The 23,520-nt window shown below is 36.6% G+C and overlaps 1 protein-coding gene across 1 annotated transcript in view; it reads right to left on the bottom strand.

Annotated features, from left to right (window-relative positions):
• Nucleotides 1-7,064: 7,064 nt before the first annotated feature.
• The window catches only part of GLIPR1L2 (GLIPR1 like 2), a 39,815-nt gene continuing 23,359 nt past the window's right edge, over nt 7,065-23,520 (bottom strand). Inside the window, exons 4-6 of the mRNA XM_023631216.2 lie at nt 19,850-19,935; nt 8,249-8,275; nt 7,065-8,166 (exon numbers count right to left, since the gene is read on the bottom strand). Coding sequence (XP_023486984.2) covers nt 7,847-8,166; nt 8,249-8,275; nt 19,850-19,935 — 433 coding nt within the window. The 3' untranslated portion in view covers nt 7,065-7,846. The remainder of the gene's footprint in view (nt 8,167-8,248; nt 8,276-19,849; nt 19,936-23,520) is intronic.

The following is a 23,520-nucleotide window of genomic DNA, read 5'->3' as shown; positions in this document are numbered from 1 at the left end:
CCTGTATATATGCTGCATACAAGAGACACACTTCAGACCTAAAGACACTCACAAACTGAATGAAAGTAAAGGGATGGGAAAAGATACTCCATGCAAATGGAAATGAAAAGAAAACTGGGTTGCAATACTCAATATCAGACAAAATAGACTTTAAAACAAAAACTGTCGCAGGAGACAAAGAAGGGCACTACATAATGATAAAGGAAACTATCCAACAAGAGGTTATAATACTTGTAAATATCCATGTCCCCAACAGAGGAGCATCTAAATACATAAAGCAATTATTAATAGACAAAAAAGGAGAAATAGTAACACAATAGTAGTAGGGGACTTCAACACTCCACTTACACCAATGGATAGATCATCCAAACAGAAGATCGATTTAAAAAATTGGCCTTAAGTGACATATTAGAGCAGATGGACCTAATAAATATATACAGAACACTCCATCCAAAAACTCCAGAAAAGACATTCTTTCTGAATGCACGTGGAACATTCTCCAGGAGAGATCACACATTAGGTCACCAAACAAGTCTCAATAATTTTAAGAAGACTGAAATAATACCAAGCATTTTATCTTATCACGACCATATGAAACTAGAAATCAATTACAAGAAGAAAACTCCAAAAGCCACAAATATGTGGAGATCAAACAAAATGCTACTGAAAAACTAATGGGTCAACAAAGAAATCAAAGAAGAAATAGGAAAATACCTGGAGACAAATGAAAATGAAAATATGACATACCAAATTTTATGGGATATAGTAAAAGTGGTAGTAAGAGAGAAGTTTATAGTAATACAGGCCTATCTCAAAAAACAAGAAAAATCTCAAACAATCTAACAATACATCTAAAGGAAGTAGAAAAAAGAACAAAGGAAGCTCAATTATCGGAAGAAGGAAGGAAATAATCTGAACAGACATAAATGAAATAGAGACTACAAAAAAAAAAATAGAAAAAAGCAATGAAACTAAGAGCTAGTTCTTTGAAAAGATTAAAAATTGACACACCTCTAGCTAGACTCACAAAGCAAAAAAGAAAGAAGGCTCAAATAAATAAAATCAGAAACGAAAGAGGAGAAATTACAATGGATATCACGGAAATACAAAGGATTATAAGAGAACACTATGAAAACCAATATGCCAACAAACTGGGGTAATCAAGAAGAAATGGACAAATTCTTAGAATCATAAAACCTTCCTAAACTGAATCAGGAAGAAATAGAGAATCTGAATAGACCAATCAATAGTAAGGAAATCGAAATGTAATCAAACACCCCCCAAAAAACAAAAGTCCAGGACCAGATGGCTTTCCTGGTGAATTCTACCAAACATTCAAAGAAGACTTAATACCTATCCTTCTCAAACTCTTCCAAAAAACTGAAGAGGAAGGGAAGCTTCCTAACTCATTCTATGAGGCCAACATTAACCTACACCAAAACCAGACAAGGACAACACAAAAAAGAAAATTATAGGTCAATATCACTGATGAACATAGATGCAAAAATCCTCAACAAAATACCAGCAAATCGAATCCAACAATACATTAGAAAGATCATACACCATGATCAAATGGAATTTATTCCAGGGATGCAAGGATGGTTCAGCGTCCACAAATCAATCAACATGATGCAGCACATTAACAAAACGAAGAATAAAAATCACATGAGCGTCTCAATAGATGCAGAGAAAGCATTTGACAAGATATAGCATCCATTTATGATAAAACTCTGAATAAAATGGGTATAGAAGGAAAGTACCTCAACATAATAAAAGCCACATATGACAAACCCACAGTTTATATCATACTCAGTGGTGAGAAACTGAAAGCTATCCTTCCAAGAACAGGAATGAGACAAGGATGCCCACTCTTGCCGTTCTTATTTAACATAGTATTGGAAGTCCTAGCCAGAGCAATCCGGCAATAAAAAGAAACAAAAGGGTTCCAAGTTGTAAAGGAAAAAGTAAAACTGCTGCTATTTGCAGATGACATGATTTTATATAGAGAAAACCCTAAAGAACTCACAAAAAACTATTAGAAATAATAAATGAATATAGCAAAGTTGTGGGGTACAAAATCAACATACAAAAATCAGTTGTGTTTCTATACACTAACAATGAAATAGCAGAAAGAGAAATTAAGAATACAATCTCATTTACAATTGCAACAAAAAGAATAAAATACCCAGGAAAAAATTTGAGCAAAGAAGTGAAAGATCTGTACACTGAAAATCATAAAACATTGTTGAATGAAACTGAAGAAGACACAAAGAAATGGAAAGATATTCCATGCTCTTGGATTGGAAGAATTAACATAGTTAAAATGTCCACACTTCCTGAGCAACCTACAGATTCAATGCAATCCCTATCAAAGTCCCAATGACATTCTTCAGGGAAATAGAACAAAAAAGCCTAAACTTTATATGGAACAACAAAAGACCCCTAATAGCCAAGGTAATCCTGAGAAAAAAAAGAACAAAGCAGGACGTATTACAATCCCTGATTTCAAAATATACTATAAACGTGTAGCAACCAAAACAGCATGGTACTGACACAAACACCAACATATGGATCAATGGAACAGAACTGACAGTCCAGAAACAAACCCACACATCTATGACAGCTAATTTCCAACAAAGGAACCAAGAACATACAACGGAAAAAGGAAAGTCTCTTCAATAAAGAGTGTTGGGAAAACTGGACAGCCACATGCAAAAGAATGAAAGTAGACCATTATCTTACACCACACACAAAAAGTAACTCAAAATGGATTAAAGTAAAACTTGCAACCAGAAAATTCCTAGAAGAAAATACAAGGCAGTATGCTCTTCAACACTGGTCTGAAACACTATCTTTTTGAACACCATGTGTCCTCAAGCAAGGGAAACAAAAGAAAAAATAAACAAGTGGGACTATATCAAATTAAAAAGCTCTTGCATGTCAAAGAAAACCATTAACAAAGAGAAAAGAGAACCTAACAACTGGAAGAAGATATTTGCAAATCATATATCTGATAAAGGGTTAATATCCAAAATATATAAAGAATTCATACAACTCAACAACAAACAAAAAAACCAAATAACGCAATGAAAAAATGGGCAAAGGATATGAACAGACTTTTCTCCAAAGAAGATACACAGAGAGCCAACAGGCACGTGAAGAAATGTTCAACATATGTAATCATCAGAGAAATGCAAATCAAAACTATGCTAAGATATCACCTTAGTATAAACACGGACAAAGAGAAGAGTTCAGTGGTTACCAGGGGGAAGGGAGTTGGGGGGTGGGCACAAAGGGTGAAGGGGAGGTTTTATATGGTGATGGACAAATAATAATGTACAAGCGAAATTTTACAATGTTGTAAGCTATTATGACTTCAATAAAAAAATAATTTGAAAAGAGAATAGAAAAAGAACCCCGTACCTACAATGAGATATCACCTCACATTCGTCAGAATGGCTATAATTAAAAAAGGAAATAAGAGTTGGAGAGGATGTGGAGAAAAGGGAACCCTCATACACTGCTGGTGGGAAAGTAAACTGGTGCAGCTACTAGGGAAAACAGTATGGAGATTCCTCAAAAAATTAAGAGTAGAACCACCATATGATCCAGCTATTTTGCTTCTGGGGATTAATCCTAAGAACATGAAAACACTAATTCGAAAAGATATACACACTCGTATGTTAATTGCAGCATTATTCACAATAGCCAAGACTTGGAAACAACATAAGTGCCCACCAATGGATGAATGGGTAAAGAAGATGTGGTATATAGATACAATGGAATACTACTCAGCTATAAAAAAAGATGAAATCTTGCAGTTTGTGACATCATGGATGGATCTTGAGGGTATTATGCTAAGTGAAATAAGTCAGATGGAGAAAGCCAAATACTGTATGATTCCACTCATAAGTGGAAGAGAAAAACAACAACAACAACAAAACAAGCACAAAGATAGAGATTAGATTGGTGGTTACCAGAGGGAAGGGGGAGGGGGAAGGTGAAAGGAGTAAAAGGGCACATGTGTGTGGTGACAGACGATAATTAGTCTTTGGATGGTGAACATGATGTAGTCTACACAGAAATCAAAATACAATGATGTACACCTGAAATTTATATAATGTTATAAACCAATGTTACCTCAATAAAAAAAACAAACTTTAAAGTGAAAAGGTAGTTAAAAAAACAAAAGATGGAACCTGCCATGAGGAGTGCAGTTAGCTGAGAGCCATCAGCAGCAGCAACGTTGGAATCTGCCACAGCGTCTCAGCCAAGGCTATACTTTTCCCGGACAACCCCAGTCAATGACTGAGCACGACAGCCCTAACAAGCCATTTCTGCCCAACACCTACTTCTCCCAACATGCAAGATCTCCATGGGGGATTTTTGCATCACAGCTCCCCTTTGTGTGGGCTGAGATTTTCTCAGAGTTGCCTTGCAGTCTGAGCCTCCTCCAACTGAATTTCACAGGTGTCAGATATGCACGGTACTCTGAAGGCTTTCCCTGCCCACTCTTGCTCTCCCAGCCCTTTGTGTGTTTGTGTTCCAATAAAACTTTATTTATGGACACTGAAATTTGAACTGTATAAAATTTTCATGTGCCACAAAGTATTCTTTTTTTATTTTCTTAAAATACTTTTTATTTTAGAACAATTTTAGATTTACAGAAAAATTGTGAAGACAGTACAGAGAGTTCCCATACACTCCAAACCTACTGTTCCCATTATTAACATGTTACAGTATATTTGTCACAATTAATGAACCGATTTTGATACATTGTTATTAACTAAAGTCCACACTTTAATCAGATTTTCTTAGTTTTCACCTGATGCCTGTTTTATTTTCTAGGATCCCATTCAGGATACCACATTACACTTAGTAGTCTTGCTTCTAAGCTTAGACTCCTCTTGGTTGTGATGGTTTCTCAGGTTTTCCCTGTTTTTGACGACCTTCACAGTTTTTAGGAGTACTGGTCTGTATTTTATAGAATGTCCCGTAATTGGGATTTGTTTGATGTTTTTCTCATGATTAGTCTGGGACTGTATGTTCTTGGGAAGAAGACTAGAGGTAAAATGCCATTTTTGTCATATCATAGCAGGGAAATATGCTAGTAACCTGACTTACCACTGGTGATATTGACCTTGCTCACTTAGCTCAGGCAGTGTTTGTCAGATTTCTTCACTGTCAAGTGACTCTTTTTTCTACCTCTTCCCATATTGTATTGATGCCTCCATTTTTACAGGCATCACCTAAGAAATCTCTTATACTTCTAGTTCTGTCTTGACATTACATTCAGGAGGATCTAAACTGGCACAGTTGGTTTCAGTAGTGGCCCATGGGAGCGACCGGTAAGAAATCATGATCCCGTGCTTAGTTACTGGAATGGGCCAGTTTTCACACCTGGAAACCGTCGACTGAAGAGGTGGCTGAGTTCCCAGGAGAAAGCCACTAGTATGCATTTTAAAGATTTCCCTAGTACTTCACAAAAGGGACCTATGGACATGTACTTGAAGGACTATATACTTGAAAACGGGAGTATCCACACATTTGGGCAAATATCAGATGCAGGATGTGATTTGACATCAAACCAAAGTATCATCATGGGGTCAAATCCAAGCAGGACCAGAAGGCATGAGTGAGCAGACAACCTAGACCTCCAATTCACCCAGCACAGTTATACCAGCCCCCTTTCTCAGCTCACACCTATGACTATATTGAAGGGGTTCCTATACCTTCAGATAAAGGTAACGAAAAAAATCCAAATCTTAGTTTATCAATTGGTTGGTTCGACATGCTGGTGTAAGCTAAAAATGGACAATGGCTGCATTACAGCCATACTCGGCGGGGGAGTGGGTCCTTGAAAGATAGTGGAGAGGGAAAATCTTCAAGGTGGAGCTTTCAGTGGTATACCTGCTCATCCACTTTGTATGGAAGAATAAGTGGCCTGAGATGAGAATCAATATGGACAGTAGCAAATGCTAGGCCAGAGGTTGGGTGTTGAGAAGGAAAAGGATTGAAAGATCAGAAATAAGAGGATCTAGGGCAGACCAATTGGCACTTGGTGGCAAGTTGACTATCTTGGGCTCCTTCCATCCTGCAAAAGCCAGTGGTTTGTCTTCATTGGAATAGATACCTATTCTGACATCTTTTCTGGGTATGGGTTTAACTTTCTTGCCCTCAGAGTCTTAACTAACACCACCATGTATGGGTTTCCTGAGTGCCTGATCCACAGGAATAGGATACCACACAAACTAGCATCCTATCAGAGGTCTCACTTCACAATGAAGGATTTTCAGAAGGGGGGCCCTGATTTGGAATCCACTGGTTGAATTACACATCACTTCATGTAGAAACTTCTGGCTTGATAAAGCATTGGGATGGTCTTTTGCAGGTGCAGCTAACATGCCAGCTTAAAGGCAATACTCGATATTGCCTAGAGGAAGACTACATGGGACCAGGAACCAAGGGGTGGAAGCTGAAGTGGCCTCATTACCATCATGAGCAATCATATTCCATGAAATTACCCAGAGAGTTTGTTGCAGAGTAGACGTAGGAGAACAGAAGTTAGATATATAACAAGTTAGTCACAGCAGGAATGGAACACAGTATCAGGACGAATTTATACTTATAAATGCAGCAGAATGTTCGTAGATTAATTTGTTCTCAGTCCTAGGTTGAACCACTTCAGAGATCCAAAGTCAGTTTTCTCATTTAAAAAAATGGAAGTAATATCAACTTTACAGAGTGGTTTTGGGTATCACATAATTACGTGAATTTATATATATATATATATATAAAGCAGAGCTCTTGAAAAAAACAAACGAAAAACCAGAAACTACTGAACAGAGGATAGTTCAGGGCTTTTTTGTATAATTCTCATCTTGCCCCATTTAAGGACAGGCTTTTAACATAAGAGAGTTGATAAACAGAGTTTATACCACTTTACATACTTTGCTATGTTAGGTAGTTTTATTCAGTTCATTTATTAGTCTTACAACTGGTAAGTAGTTAATTTATATTACTAATTTATGAATGTTTACTATACATATTGAATAACAAGTAAATAACTTTTTAAAAACTTATTTTATTTTATCACATAAACTTGGAAGCAGCCAGATTGCTCAATCACAGCTAAATTTTTGACATTTATTAGCCCTTGGTGGCAACAAATCACATAGCCTAGTAAAGAATTACAGCAAGGCTTTAACGAAATAGTAACATGAAGTAGAAATAATAAATTTGTCTCCTAACAGCATGTACAAGTACCATCTAAACCATTCCAAACACATATACAACAAAGGCAAATAATGATATTAGATGCATTCAAATCACATGGAAAACACCACCACCACCAATAACAACTGTTATAGTAATGATAAAACAGCAAAACCAAGTGATTAAATGGTCGTCCTGAACTTCAAATGGTCCTGAGCACCTTACATGGACAATTTTATTTAATCCTCAAAAAACTTATCACATTTAAAAAATATTTAAAACATAGAGATAGAAACACATTTAAGAAATAGAAATTCTCTCCTTCATCAGGTGACATAGTGAAATCTTAAGATTAATTAGACTGGTCAAATATTTTTTAGTATTTCTATCATCACCTCTTTATCTGTTCTTAGTGTCCAAGAGCTTCCCTTATAATACTTACTAGAAAATACATGTTTTTGTTTATTTGTTTTCCAAATTTAAATTGGTTGAATAAGTATGAGAAAGAAGAGAATAAAAGGTATTGCAATAGTGGTTTGTACATATTCTTTCTTGTTAAAGCTCAGTGTTCTTGTTTTTTGGGTTTTTGCCTTTTTTGTATTATGCTTTTGTCCTACAATGGTGGTAAATCTTACCCCTCCTCTTCCTCCTCCTCCACTTTGTCCTCCTCCTCCTCCTCCTCTTTCTCTTTGTCCTCCTCTTCCTCCTCCTCCTTCTCTTTGTCCTCCTCTTCCTCCTCCTCCTCTTCCTTTTCTGGCTCTACTTCATTTACCTCAGGGGTAGATAACATCTGTTCTTCCAATAATATATTTGGAAACTGAGACTGTATCATCAAAACAACTGTGGCACAAAGTGAAAAAGATAGCACTCTCAGAAAGAAAATAAATATGCATAGTGGATCACAGACAACCGGCCGGGGCACTTCCCACCTTGGATACCAATATCGGTAATCTGTAAATAAAGAAGGAATTGGAAACTGGATTTCACATAAAGTAGTTAAATTGTTCAAGAAATAAAGGACAACAATACATACATATGGCTTGGTCACGCTCTGCATTACCTAGAAAGACAAAGAAAGTACATAGAGAATTACATAAAATTTCTTCTTTCTCTAGAATATAATTTTTCCAACAATAGCATCATCCTCCTAGTTCTCAGGCATCATGCCCTCATCTTTGATGTCCTCCCTCCAACCAGTAGCTAGTGATAAAGTCCAATACATTCTCTTTTAAGAGAAAGTCAGCCTGGCCTGCTAGAGAAGGCATGGAAGTATAGGAGCGAGGAGATGTGGATCCTAGCACTAACTCTAAATCTAGTACTAATTCTAAACTAGTCTCTAAATCATTGTGTCACCTTATATAAGTCACTTCACTTTGACCTCTAGAAATTGTTCCAGGCTCAATATTCTAGGACTCTATAACATCTCTTATTTTCATCTCCCCACCCCAGATCATTCCAAATTAATCTTCTGAATCTTCTCACTTTCCTCGGTGAGCTCTTATTTTCACAAGATTTCAGTTCTTCTTCATTCCTAGACAGCAAAGTTAACTCTATAGCCTGGGATTCATTGTTTTTGCTATCTGGCCCAATACTCTTCAAGTATTTTTCAGGAAATAAATTTCCTTTCCCCTGCACACCTGGGCAATGAAGGCCAGACAACCATTCCTGGATTCTGCCAGGAAGGAGAGTGGGAGGAAGAACGAGTTTTCACACACAGAGAGCCCAGTGGCAACCAGGGGCTTTGTCTTGCAGTGGCAGTACCCTTAGAGGGAAAGTTGGAAATCGTGCTTCAGCATCTTGGAGAAGATGTTGGGTCTTTGAGGTTATTTTAGCCTTTTGTGCTTGGTCTTATTTATTCCTTCATATTTTAGGCAGTGATTTCTATTTTGGGGCTCCTTTTAAAAAAATTTTTACCATACAGTCTTTATTTTCTCTTCTTCATTCTGTGTATGTGTATCTATTGATTGCTTAGAAAGAGCAATGATGTAATTAGTACGTTTGTTCTTTGCATCTTCCTTCCTTTCTCATCACTTATTTTCACTAGGCATTCTTCTTTTACTTTTGCACTTGATTAAACATTTAAATACATTTAAATTTACTTATCTCTTTATTGTTGGATTTGTCAGCTTTAAATAATGTCTTTTGGCCCCTGGTTATAAAAGAGAAGGAAATTAAGCACATTTTTCTACCTCTCTTTTCTCCCAAGTTTTATTAGTTTCATCATTTGTATATTACATATATACCAGATATTTGTAAATTTATTATTTCTCTTTGTAGTTACAACCTTCTGATTTGTTTTAGTCTTTGCCTATCAATTAAGGTTCAATGCTTACAGACAGTTCTTTCAGTTCAGCTTTTCACTTTTCCATTCGTCTCCTCTTTTTGGTGAAAGTCATCCTCTAGGAGTTTACTGAGGAAGTGTTGATGAGAACTATGTACCACAAGTACTGCATGTTCCCACAATATTTGTTTGTTTGCTTATACTTAAATAATAGATTTGGCTGCCTACAAATTCTTGGTTCACACTTCTTGCCTTAAGGCTGATACAGGTATTACTCCATCGTCTCTTAGTATTGATTGTTATAGTAGAGAAGTTCGAGGCCAGGCTGAATTTTACCCCTCAATGCAGGACTGTCAATTGCCAACGCAGCATCACTACCACACCAGCGTAAAGTCAATTCTGTACTGTACAGCTGGAACAGGGAACTAAGTACCTTTCTGTGAATTCCTTTCTCTGTATAGCTTCAGGTTAGAGTTTGCTGATGAAAGAAATGCAAGTGAAATTTGGAAGATATAAGAGAAGTGGAGACCATCATTCTCCAGAGTTGGTTGTTAGCCAAAGACTGGAATGGATGTGAGATTCAGTGGCTTCTTGGTAGAATGGGAAACTATTTGCTTTGCTGCCAAAAGCTGAGACAATTGGTGGGAGCTTTCTGAAAGATTCTTGAGAATTGCAGCAATTTCCTGGTGAGATTCTGAGAGCCACCTATTTTTGGTGCTTCAGACTAAGAGGTCTTCAGCATCTGCTTCCCTGACCCTTTGACTACAGTTTCTCTGCCCTTCCATGGTAACTTCTCTGACCTTTGCTCCCATGGAGTTAACAGCACTCATGTAAACTATGTTAAACACTATATTCTTGGAATACTTAGAGTGGCTGTTTTCCTGACTCAACCCAGACTGTTAAACTCTCTAATAAATGATTTTACATTTTTGCTTGGATACTTAAAGGATTCTTCCTTTTCTTCTAACTTACTAGGCAGTATCTAAATAGTGACTGTTTAGTGTTATTTTTTCCTGGCACATAGTATGCACTTTGTTTTTTTTCTTTACAAGGTTGTCTTTATTTATTTTTTAATTGAAGTATAATTGACATATAACATCATGTTAGTTCTAGGTATATGACATAATGACTTGATGTTTGTATATTCTGCAAAATGATCACCACAATAAGTCTACTTAACGTCCATCCCCAAAGAGTTACAAAAATATTTTTCTTTTGATGAGAACTTTTAAGATCTACTCTCTTAGTAATTTCACATATGCAAAACAGTATTATTAACTATAGTTACCATGCTGTACATTACATCCCCATGACTTATTTATTTTATAACTGGAAGTTTATAGTAAACTTATAAGTTTATAAGTTCTAACTGGAAGTTTTCAGCCCCGTCACTCATTTCACCCACTCCCTCAATCTCACCTCTGGCAACCACCACCAATCTGTTTTCTGTATCCATGAGTTTTTTTTTTTTTCTTTTTTAGATTCCACATATAAGTGAGATCACACAGCATTTGTCTTTCTCTGTTTGACTTATTTCACTTAGCAAATGCCCTCAAGGTCCATCCATGTTGTCACAAAAGGCAAGATTTCATTCTTTGTTATGGCTGAATAGTATTCCACTGGAGATACGTATATCACATCTTCTTTATCCATTCATCCATCAACAGACACTTAGGTTGTTTCCACGTCTTGGCTATTGTAAATAATGCTGCAATGAAGAGTGAACAGGGAGATGCACATATCTTTTCAAGTAAGTATTTTCATTTTCTTCAGATAAACACCCAGAAGTAGAATTATTGGATCATATGATAATCCTGTTTTTAATTTTTTGAAGAACCACCTACTGTTTTCCATTAGTGGCTGCACCAATTTGTATTTCATAGTATGCACTTCTAATGCTTAGATTCAAGAATTTCTATTTCTGAAGGTTTTTTTAATTATTTCTTTAAATATCTATATATCTATCTACAGCTATATTTTCTGTTCTATTATTTTGGTTCCATTCTTTGGGGCCTCCAATTATTTACATGTTGAATCTGATTTACCTGTGCATATTTATAATTTTCTCCTTAATCTTTTAAATCCCTTGCTTGCATTTCTCAATCATGTCCTTCATATCCCTTATTGTGTTTTCCAGCATTTTTGGTTCCTTGCACTGTTTCCAATGTGATCTTCATTTCTGTAATGGTTCTACTTTTTTCTTTCAGGTTTTTCCTATGCTCTACTAGCAGCTTCATCTTCTGTTGTCTTGCTATATTTTCCTTGACCTTTGTATCTTTGCTTTGATCTCTTGTTTTAAGCTGCTATGTCAAGTTTTTTTGAAGATGGTACATCTGTTCTCATTTTCGATCTGTTTTTCTTTTGCCATACGCTTATCTGTTTTTCTCTTTTTCTTGGAGTTTTTTTGTATAGATAATGGATTGGTCTTTTTCAGTATTATTGTATTAGTTTAATTAGTTGGTTAACAAATTTCCACAAACTTAACAGCATAGGACAACACACATTTGTTATCTCACAGTTTCTGGGGTCAGGAGTCCAGGCATGGCTTGGCTGGGTTTCTACTTCAGGGTCTCACCAAAAAAACAAAACCAGAAACAACTCACTGGAAGGACTCAATAGCAAAATAGAGATGACAAAGGAAAAAGTCTGTGAACTTAAAGACAATAGATCAGTGTAAATGATCCAATCTGAAAGACAGAACAAAAATTTTAAAGAAAAATGAAGAGAGCCTCAGCGAAACTGTGGGACAGTGACAAAAAGTCTAACATTCATGTCATCAGAGTCGCAGAAGGAGAAGAGAAAGAGTGTTGTATTGAAAAAAATATATGAAGAAACAGTGGCTGAAAAGTTCCCAAGTTTAGAAAAAGACAAACCTACAGATTCAAGAAGCTGAGCATACATTATACAGAATAAACCCAATGAAATCCATGCTCAGACACATCATAATCAAACTTTCAAATAATCCTGAAAGAAGTCAGAGAAAATAACATTACCCATAAGGCAACAAGGAGTTAAATGTCTGTGGATTTCTCATCTAGAAACCATAGAGGCCAGGAGGAAGTAGTACAATATTTATGAAGTGCCAAAAGGAAAGAATTGTCAAGAAAAGAATTTTATATCCAGCAAAAATAACCTCCAGCAATGAAGAAGAAATAAAGACATTTCCAAATGGAGGAATCTTAAGGGAATTTGTAGCTAGCAGACCTGCTGTAAAAGAATTGTTAAAGTATATTTTCATATAGAGGGTAAACGATACCAGAAGAAAACCTGGAATATCAGGAATGCAGGGAAAGTCACAAAATGGTAAACAAAATAGACTATCTAGGTAAATATAATACACTATTCTTCTCCTCTTGAGTTATTTAAAATATATTTGAGAGTTGAAAACTAAAAGTTTAACATTGATGGCATTTTCAATATATGTAGATATAACATGTAAGATAACTACAGGATATAGAGGGAGGGTAAAGGGATCCATAAGGGATGGTAAGGTTTCCACATTCCAATAGAGGTGATAAAATATTGATTCTAAATAGACTGTAAAAAGTTAAGTATGCATGTTGTTACAACAACTAAAAAAATTATACAAAGAGGTATGTTGAGATCACAATAGATAAATGAACACTGAAAAATGTTTAAGTAACTCAAAGGAAGCCATAAAAAGGGAAATAGCAATTAAAAAAGAGCAAAAAAATCAGAAAACAAATAAAATGGTAGACTTAAATCCAAACATTTAATAATTTTATCAAATGTAAGTGGTCTAAATACATCAACTGAAACAGAGATTGTCAGAATGGATTGAAAAGATGGCCTAACTGCACACTTTCTATAGAAATATGGGCAGTTCAAAAATAAACAGAAATGAGCAGAAAGCTGAAGTTACATAGATTTATTTTTTTATATTTATATAGAAAAAACAGACCGGTGTAAAGAAAACTGTCAGGCATAAAGTGGGACATTACTTTTGATAAAATGGTCAATTCAGAAAGTGTAATGATTCTAATTGTTTGTGCATGTAACAACAGAATTTCAACATACATGAAGGAAAACTGACAGATCTGAAAGGGAAAATAGAAAAGTCTACAAAATTTCAACATACTTTTCTTAAAAATTGATAGAACAACCAGACAGAAAATTGTTATAGATATAGAAGGACAACACTATCAACAACAGAATCTAATCGATATTTATACAACACTATACCCAACAATAGCAGAATCACATTCTTTTAAAACCTGTCAAATATACACTAAAGTAGAATATATCTCAGACCAAAAATCACACCTCAAAAAATTTAACAGAACTGAAACCCACATGCCGTATGTTCTCTGACCACAATGGAACCAAACTAGAAATCAGAAAGATAACCAAAAGAGTTTAAAATACCTTTTACAACAGCTCCAAAAAACTGAAACACTTAGAGGTAGCTCTAAGAAAACATGTACAAAATCCTAATTCTGAAAACCAGAAAACATTGATGAAACAATACCCCAACAAATGGAGAAACAAATTATGTTTATGGATTGGCAGACTCAGTATAGTCAAAATCCATTCTCCCCAGATTGATCTATAGGTTTAATGCAATTTCTATCAAAATCCCAGAAAGACTCTTTGTTGACATAGACAAGTGTATTCTAAAACTTATATGGAAAGGCCAGGCACTAGCATAGCTGAAACAACATTTTAAAAGAAGAGTAAAGTAGGAGGAAACAGTCTACCTGATGTTAAGGGTGTATTATATTGCTAGAATAATCAAAATAGTGTGGGATTGGTGGAAGGATAGATACATACATCAAAGGAACAGAATAGGGAATCCAGAAACAGACCCACAGAAATATGCCCAACTGATTTTTGACAAGCGTGCAGAAGCAATTCAATGGTGAAAGGACAGTCTTTTCCACAAACGGTTATGGAACACCTGGTCTTCCATGTACAATCAAACAATCAAAGAACTTCAGCAAAAACCTCACATCTTATTCAAAAATTAACTCAGGGCCGGCCCCGTGGGCGAGCGGTTAAGTTTGTGTGCTCAGCTTCGGCAGCCCAGGGTTTCACTGGTTCAGATCCTGTGTGCAGACATGGACCACTCATTAGACTCTGTTGACGCGGCGTCCCACATAGGACAACCAGAGGCACTCACACTAGAACATGCAACTATGTACTGGGGGGCTATGGGGAGAAGAAGAAGGGGAAAAAGAAAAAAGAAGAAGATTGGCAACATTTGTTAGCTCAGTGGCTAATCTTTAAAAAAAAAAAACCTCACAAGAGATCACAGATCTAAATGTAAAACTATAAAATTTTTAGAAGAAAACATAGGAGAAAATCTTCGAACTCTGAGGTTAGGTGAAGTGTTCTTAGGCATGGTAAAAGAAAAACAATCTGGAAAAGAAAAATTAATAATTTGGACTTTATAATATTTTGCTTCATGAAAAGATACTGTTAAAAAATGAACAGACAAGCTACAGACTGGGAGAAAATATTTTCAAATCACATATCAATCAAAGGATTTATATCTATAATATATAAAGAACTCTCAAAACTCAAAATAAACAATCCAACTAAAAAATGGGCAAAGGATTTGAACAGACGCTTCACCAAAGAGGATATAATGAGGTAAATAGTACACGAAAAGATGTTCCACATCAGCAGCCATTAGAAAAAGGCAAATCAAAACCAAAAAGAGATACGCTACACTACACACAAATGCAGATTAAAACCACGATGAGATACTACTACACTATTTTAGAGTGGCTAACGTAAAAAATACTGAGAACACCAAGCGCTCATGAGAAAACAAAGCAACTGGAATGCCCATACATTCCTGGGGGGAATGCAAAATGGAACAGCTACGAAACCAATCTGTCATTTACCTACAATGTTCAACACATATTTACCATATGACCCAGGAGTCTCACTTCTGGGTATTTACCCTAGAGAAATAAAAACATATCCACACAAAAACCTGTACACAAATGTTTGTAGCAGCTCTGTTCACAACTGCCAAAAACTGGAAACAACACAAATGTCCTTCAATGAATGAATGGTTCAACAAACTGTGGTACCTCAATGTAAGGGAATACTACTCAGCAAATAAAGAATAAACTATTAATGTATACAACGACTTGGCTTAATCTCAAAGGATCATGCTGGGTGAAAGAAGCCAGTCTTCAAAGGTTACAAACTATATGATTCCATTTGTATGACTTTCTCAAAAAGACAAAACTAAAGTCGTGAAGAACAGCTTGGAGGATGCCAGAATTAGGGATGGGAGGGGGGTGAAATCATAAAGGAATAAACCAAGGGAGGTTTTATTTGGCCATGGAACTGTTTTATATCCTGACTTTAGTGGTGATAACTTGAATCTATACATATATGAAAATTCATAGAACTTTAAATAAATAAAATTTAAAAATGATAGCTTTATACTTTACAATATTATTTTTTACTTTAAATGCTATCTTCCTAGCTAGACTGTAAGTTCAAAGAGGGCAGGAAGTATGTCTCTCTCCTTACCATTTTACCCCCACTGCATGGTGCAAAATCTGGCACACAATTACCACTAAACATATGTTTGTTGATTAGCTAAATGAAAGAGTCCTTAGTGGCATTTTAATGAAAAATTAGGATAAGCTTTGTTGGAACCTACCAGCAAGATGCTATTTTAAACTGGAAATTCCTCAACCAAGCTTTTTGACCACATGATATTGCCCTAGATATTTCTACTTCTTCACTTTCCATTCACTTTCAACTCATGGAAGTTCGGTTGCTACCCTACTACTCCTCTGACATCTCTCTCAGGTCCCTAATGATCTCCGTATTGCCAATTCCATGAGCATGCTTTAATGAAAGGGTACACTTGGGTATCCTCTTCTCCTTGTCCCTCTCCTCCTGTTGCCCCCATTCTCTTTCAGTATTTCTCATTGTTTTTTCCTAGGATTCCATTCTTGGTATACTATTGTTCTCTCCCTCTGTGTTGTACTGAGTTCTTCCTTTTTTATATTTTTAGTCTCATCTATATGCTAATAATTCTGAAATACAGCCATGATCTGTACCTTAAGTTTACTAGTCTTATCTACTCAGATGTTAAACAGGTACTGAAAGCTAAATAATGATCAAAACTGAACCCATCATCTATTTTCATATACTTCCTATCTCAATAAATTGCCATTGACCATTAGTCACGCAAACCCAAAACCTGATATTTATATTAGACTCTCTTTTTCTCATGACCATATCATATCAAATTAGTCTCCAAGACTTGCTAACTTTGCTCCATAAATATTAATCAAATTTGTCTCATCATCTCTATTTCTCTGACAAATACTCCAAAATGGACTTCATTTCTCCCCTGGACTCTAACAAAAATCTTCAAACTGATTTGCTTTCCTTTGATTTTGCATCCTTCTTTAGAAATTTTTAAAAATTTAAAAGAAGCCCTAACTTACAAAAAAGTTGCAATACAAATAACTATTTTGAACCATTTTAATGAAAGTTGCCAATCTGATACCTCATCATCCCAGAGTACTTAGCATTTCCTACAAACAAGGACATTCTTCTACATAACCATATACAACCATCAAAATCAGGAAATTAACATATTTAAATTACTACCACTTAATCTTTAGACCTCATTCAATTTTTGCCAATTGTGCTAATAGCATCCTTTATAGCAAAAGAACCATGTTTGGAATCATGCATTACACTTAGTTTTCATGTCTATTTATTTTCTTCAGTATGAGACAGTTCTTCATTCTTTATTTAACATTCATGATGTTGACATTTTTGAAGATAACAAGCCACTTGTTTTGTAGACAAAACCTCAATTTTTTAAACAAATCTGCAATTTGGACTTACATGATGCCTCCTTGTGATTGGACTAGGTCATGCATCTTTAGTAGAAGTACCACAAAGGTGATGTTATGCTCTTCCCATTGCTGATGATGTTCACTTTGATCACTTTATTAGGGTGATGTCTGCCAGGCTGCTCCATTGTGAAGTTACTCTTTTCCCTTTAGTAATTAAGTATTTTTATGAGGAGTTACTTTGGAACTATGTAAATACACTGTTCCTCATCAAACTTTTAACTTATTCATCTATTAAATTATATTGGTATGAATCATAGTTTGTTTTATCCAATGAGTTAAAAATTGATTTGACCAGTGAGAGCCCTTTAAGATGGCTTCTGAGTCCTTTTGTGTCCTTTTTGTTACATATTCCATCACTCTTTGAGCACTTCCTTGCTTTCAGGTATAAAAAGATGTTCTGCGTTTATCTTATGCTTTCTCTGCCCCAGCCCTGGAAACCAACTTTTCTCCAATGAGCCCTGGTTCCTTTGAGTGCAGACTAGAATTTAGAAATCAAGATCTGGGTGCTAGTTGTGCTCATTGCTTTGGGGGTAGGAGGGTACTGCTCTAAGGCCAACTCAGAACAAGGGAATATATGTATGTATACACATACATATACAGATATTTACATCTATGTTTATTTACATTTGTTGAAATCCTTAAGTTCCCAAACCTCTAATTCCAATTCATCACAAGAGTCATGCTTGTTTTCTTCACTTAGATATTTGTACTCCATTCTCTGACAGTGAGAAAATTGTCTCCCATTATGCTTAATCGGTTTACTCATTTGATCAATCCCCCATGTGCTGCCAATCTCCCATCACTGCCTCTACTCTGCCCTAAATGGGTGCCCTCCTCATCCTGCTTGGGCTGACACCACACACTAGGCTGGTAGAGTTGCCAGAATTAGCAAATAAAAATATAGGATGCCTAGTTAAATTTGAATTTCCGAAAACAACAAATAATTTCTTAGTATAAGTATATCCCATGTAATATTTGGGATATATTTATAGTAAAAATATTTTTCATTTATCTGAAATTAAAATTTAGCTGGGCAGCCTGCATTTGATATGGCAACCCACAGGCTGATTTTCCACTTGGACTCCCTCCCACCACTCAGACTCTGAAACTCAGCTTTGGACTTTTCCAATGTGTGGCTTCCCCGCTTACTCCACCAGGCTCTGACCCCTCCCATGCCAGGCCACCTCCTGCACATTAACGCCTTAGTCATCTAGTCACCTAGTCACCTAGTTTGGACTCTGACACCTCATGTGAGGTCGCCCCTAAACATGGATGCCCCCTTACCTGCTTAGGTTTTAATATCTCTTGCCAGGTCACCCCTATGAGTCAATCCTCTCCTCATTCTGCTTGGGCTCCAACAGCCAGTGCCAGACCATCACTCCATGGAAGCCTTCCTCATTTGCTTGGGCGCTGATACTCTACGCCAGGCTTCTCCCTCCCACCTCATGTTGATGTTCTCCTCACCATGCTTGGGCTCAGACAGCACATATTGAGCCACCCCTGCACAGCCATCCCTTCATCCTGATCTGTCTCTGATATCCCAAGCCTGACCTTGTGCATGGACACTCACTTCACTCCACAAGGGCTCTAACTTCCTATACAAGGCCATACCCCACATGGACACTGTCCTCACCCTGCTTAGGCTGTCTCCCCATGTCCACTGCCTTGTATGGATCTCTAGTCATCCTCCTTAGGATCTCACATGTCACATCTGGCTCTCTGTGTGGATGCCTTCCATGTCCTGACCTACCTAATGGCTTTAGGACTGAATTTTTCAGGAAGGGAAAGGAAAGGGGACGAGGAAGAGCAAGACTTTGCATCCTGATTCAAGTGAAGCAAGGGCAGAAACATTAGGGTGGATTCACCCAGCAGTGGCATTATGCTGAAATTGTCCACTAGTTTCAACACAAAAGCTAATATGTCCCTTCTTACTCTCTGAATTTATCCCCTACCGCATTCCTCTAAGCATCATGTATTCCAGGTATAATTATACTTTTCAACTATCTGCTCTTACATTTGAAAAAATTAAAAGAAAAATTTAATCAAATATATTTTCTACTTTTACCTTTTGAATATTTGGGGGGAAAAAATAAAAGAAAAGGCCATTAAACATTTGCTACTTTACTTCTTTTCTCTATATAAATATTCTGGAATATCCTATCCTTTAGAGCAGTCATTTTCTAACAGGCTGCTATTTCAGGAATCAGCTGTGAAGCCTTTTCAGGGTATAACTGTTAGTTCTCATTCCTTCTTTCTGGGATTCCGGTATGTCAGGGGCAGGAACAGGGGTGAGAGAGGGCAGAAAAGGCTGTGTAGTTTAGAAAAATCTAAAGATGATACTGTTTCAACCCTCCTTTGATAACATAATAATACCATTCTGATCAAAGGAACAATATTAACATGACAATGAAAAATGAGTGTTCAACACTTCATTTTCCTTGTCGTCCGATGCATTTTTTTCATATTTAAATCATTTTCTTTATCTTACTGCATAGAAAATCTGTGCATCTGTCATATCTGCTACATTGACTACAAATTAGTCCTGGTTTATAAGGCCTTCTTGTCAGAGCTCCTCTACAAAAAAGCAGAAAACATTTAGTTAGAAAAAGTCTCAAATATTATGTTATTTAAATAATATGGTTACCAATTTTTAATTAGTTTATAAAGGTGATTTAATTAATAAAATGGACTCAGGAAGTACTTAAATTGGAGATGTAATCTTTCCCTTCTTTTTTCCCCCAGAAAATAGGTTCTTCTGAAACTAATTCCCATGACCTTGGAACAAAGTACTGTAATTTAAGTATGAGTGAGTTTTAAAGCTTCTTTCATTTTCGTTTGTAACAAAATTTTCCTTTAAAAATGGATGTTATGGAATGTCTTATAATTAACTGCTTTCTGGTTGGCAGAAATGTACAAAAAGTTCTACAGAAATGATATTAATTTTCTGAAGAGTTTGCAAAATCCCGAAATGCCTATTGTCCCAAAAATCCAGCTGCATGGATTACTTTGAGGTCTACATGAAAAACACGTAAATATATAAACAAGCGAACAAATTTAAATGGGATTTACACAGTAGAAAGCAGAGGCGACAACTGAGAAATTATTACATCAATTGCCCAGAGTTAAGTAAGAAAAAGACGCCCAAAAGTAAATATGAATTGGGCAGCTTATACCAAGAAGATAGGATAAGAAAGATAGGGAAGATAGGGAGGGAAGATATTGTTCAGTGAGGGGAGGGTCATTAATCCTAGTCATTAAACAGGATTACTTATTAACTCAGTGTGTAACTGGAAGCTATAAAAACAAACATTAGGCATATATGTCCATGGTTAGGCCACTCTGGGCAATCTAGAAGAATGGCAAACCTAAGAAATACATATTCAAACACCTGAATATCAAATTCCTGACTCATATCTTATCAGAAGTTTTTGGTGACACCCAATAAGGTATCCGACACTCTTGAATGGTAAGCTTTCTGGTCCATCAAGGTCATCCAGAGGTTTGTAGTTATTTTCACTTCCCTAATTTCACTGCCCCACTAACAAACTATTTCAAGGAAGAAATGCATTTTGTTTACATCCCAGCCAGAACACTAGCCTTCCAGAATTCAAGAACTGATGTAGTCTCCTTTACCTAAAGCCTAGTCTACTTTTCCTGCCCTAATAACCCTCGATCACTGAAACAGACGCCTTCGAAACAAAAGCGGAAGTTATCGTGTCCTAAAACTGCAGGGATGGAGGACCCCTGCCCTGGTACCTATGCGAAAAGCTACTCACTGTAAAGACTGCCTGTAAAACTCGGAGCCTAGGCCAATCACCCTGTGATCATAATGTCTGATAACTGCAGCCTGGAATAACTCTGGAAAGGCAAATAAACCAATAAATATACAAATAAATACATGAATCAATCAATCAAAATAAATTCAAACTGTGCTAGAATACAATGGGCCTTTTTTCAAAGATCTGAATTTCATATCATTATTTATATTAGATAGCCAGAAATGCCAAGCTAATACTCTCCCAGGTCAATCTTCCTCTTGTTCGAGTTTCTAAGTTGTTTAACCTAAACCAGCTTGAGTCTGAGTCTACAGCACACTGCCACAACTACAACTGGAATCATTGGGCTGGATTAGGAGGAAGCAACAGGTAAGTATCTACAACAGCAAAGTGTATTGACATTTCACAGCTGCCCTGGCAGTGCCTGAAGAAACAGATGAAATTCTCCATTTCAGGCATTTGCCTTTTCCAAGAAGCAGCTGAGTGGTTCGCCGAGACCAAATCAAGACTCTGAATATAGTCCTCTGGAACTTTTCTTAGACTCATATCTGGCCGTACCTTCGGTATATTGCCATCTATAGGACATGTGTCCAGGCTCTAGAGAAAGACATGCTGCCCAGGTGGCTGAATGGGTAGCTATACCCATGTCCAACCCAAAGTCCATTAGAAGACCATTATTCAAATTTTATAATAGATCTACACTGTTCCAGAATGAGAACACAATTCTGGTGGTGATGGAAACTTTCATCGCCTACACTAGACCCATACCTGCCACCATTGTGTTTCTGAAGGAGGTAATCTAGCTCTATGGATCAACAATCCAGCAATTACAATTTGTAGGCAGGTTCTTCCCTTCAAAGTTCTCCACGTGCAGACTCACACAGTCTGTACACTGTCCACAGAACAATGGCCAGAGCGCATCAAACAGATGTTGATTTTTCCATCTCACACAGCCATAATAACTAGAGCACCTACAATAACTCCTTTCACTTTCACTTCCATTTATCATTGAGAAATACTACAACGCTGGCTTCTGGTTCATATCTGGACATCTGTAGGTTCCCAGGAAGACTTAAAGAACCCTTCCCAATAAGCTAGAGAAGAATACAATGCAATATGCAGCAAGAAAGATTATCTTTTAGAGATCCTATCTGGCTCTCTTTCTGATACATCTAATATATTTATCTTTGCCGAAACTCCATGACTACTTCCTGGACCTATTAAAGGTCAAGGAAAGCATGAATGCTGTTGTTTTCTGCCTCAAATTATCCCTGTACATGCAAAGCTGCCTTATTTTATATCACTTTCTGTAAGACTCAATTGGTCACATCTCCTCCCTTCACTTTCACATCCTGCAGCTAAAGGACTAGGGACCACAATTAAACACCAATAAAGCTCCTTTGAGGGTGATATTATTTAGCTGTACCATCCTCTAATCCTCCCCAAGATATCACCTTCTTTCTGATCATGAGGCAGGTGACTCAGCCTTTTTCAGTCAAAATTGTGCCATTCTCCCAGAATTTGGGACCTAGATGATTATAATATGCTTATGGATGATTCACCTAAGAACAACTTCTCTCTGTTACTGAATCTCTTCACCATCACAAAACTTCCCAATACTCCATTAATTGTCACTTTTGTAGCCACACTCTGGATCTTGTTATCCCCTACAACTGCTCCACTTCTGAACTCCAAAAATCACACATTCCACTCACTGACTGCAACCTCCTATCCTCCCAGGTTGCTCACTCATTTACTCCTGCCACACCTGTCCATTGATTTCACTGGTACCACAAGTGTATTTTCTCCCTGTCCATCCCATTGTCTCTTCTCTATCCAGCTTAGATGAATTGGTATGCATATTCTCTCACTAAAAACCTGAAACTCTCTTGCACTATTTCCCTTTACAATCACCTGACAAAACCCTAGTGTGGGGAAAAAAATGAAGGAATATTACAGTCTGCATGCTTCATGTCTGCTTCAGGGCTGCTGGAGAAAAATCATTAAACTAGGTTGAGAATCTTTCTATGGTTCCCTAGTCAGCTTGCTCTCTCATTTGCCATAATAACTATTTCAAACCTTCCCAATCTTCAATATTCCAACTTCACTGTCTCCCCCTTTATTCTCAGGACATGATCTGTCCTACTTCACAGAGAAACATAATGGCCTTCAGATTGGAACTTGAGAAATTTTCTGTCACGAAATATGATAAAACGTCTACCCCCTCTTTCCTTCCTTTTCAATAGAACTGAAGAACTGCTCCTCCTTCTTTTTAAGACTAATCTCTTTAATACTATTCTATCTTCTCAGGGACTTGTACCTTAACACATACTCTGCCTTTATTCTTTATAAAGAGTCACTTTTATTCTGTATTAAATCCTTC

This window comes from Equus caballus, chromosome 28, assembly GCF_041296265.1.
Source record: "Equus caballus isolate H_3958 breed thoroughbred chromosome 28, TB-T2T, whole genome shotgun sequence".
Lineage (NCBI taxonomy): Eukaryota > Metazoa > Chordata > Mammalia > Perissodactyla > Equidae > Equus > Equus caballus.
The sequence above is the reverse complement of the archived record's forward strand: the minus strand, read 5'-3'. Positions and strand labels throughout refer to the sequence as shown.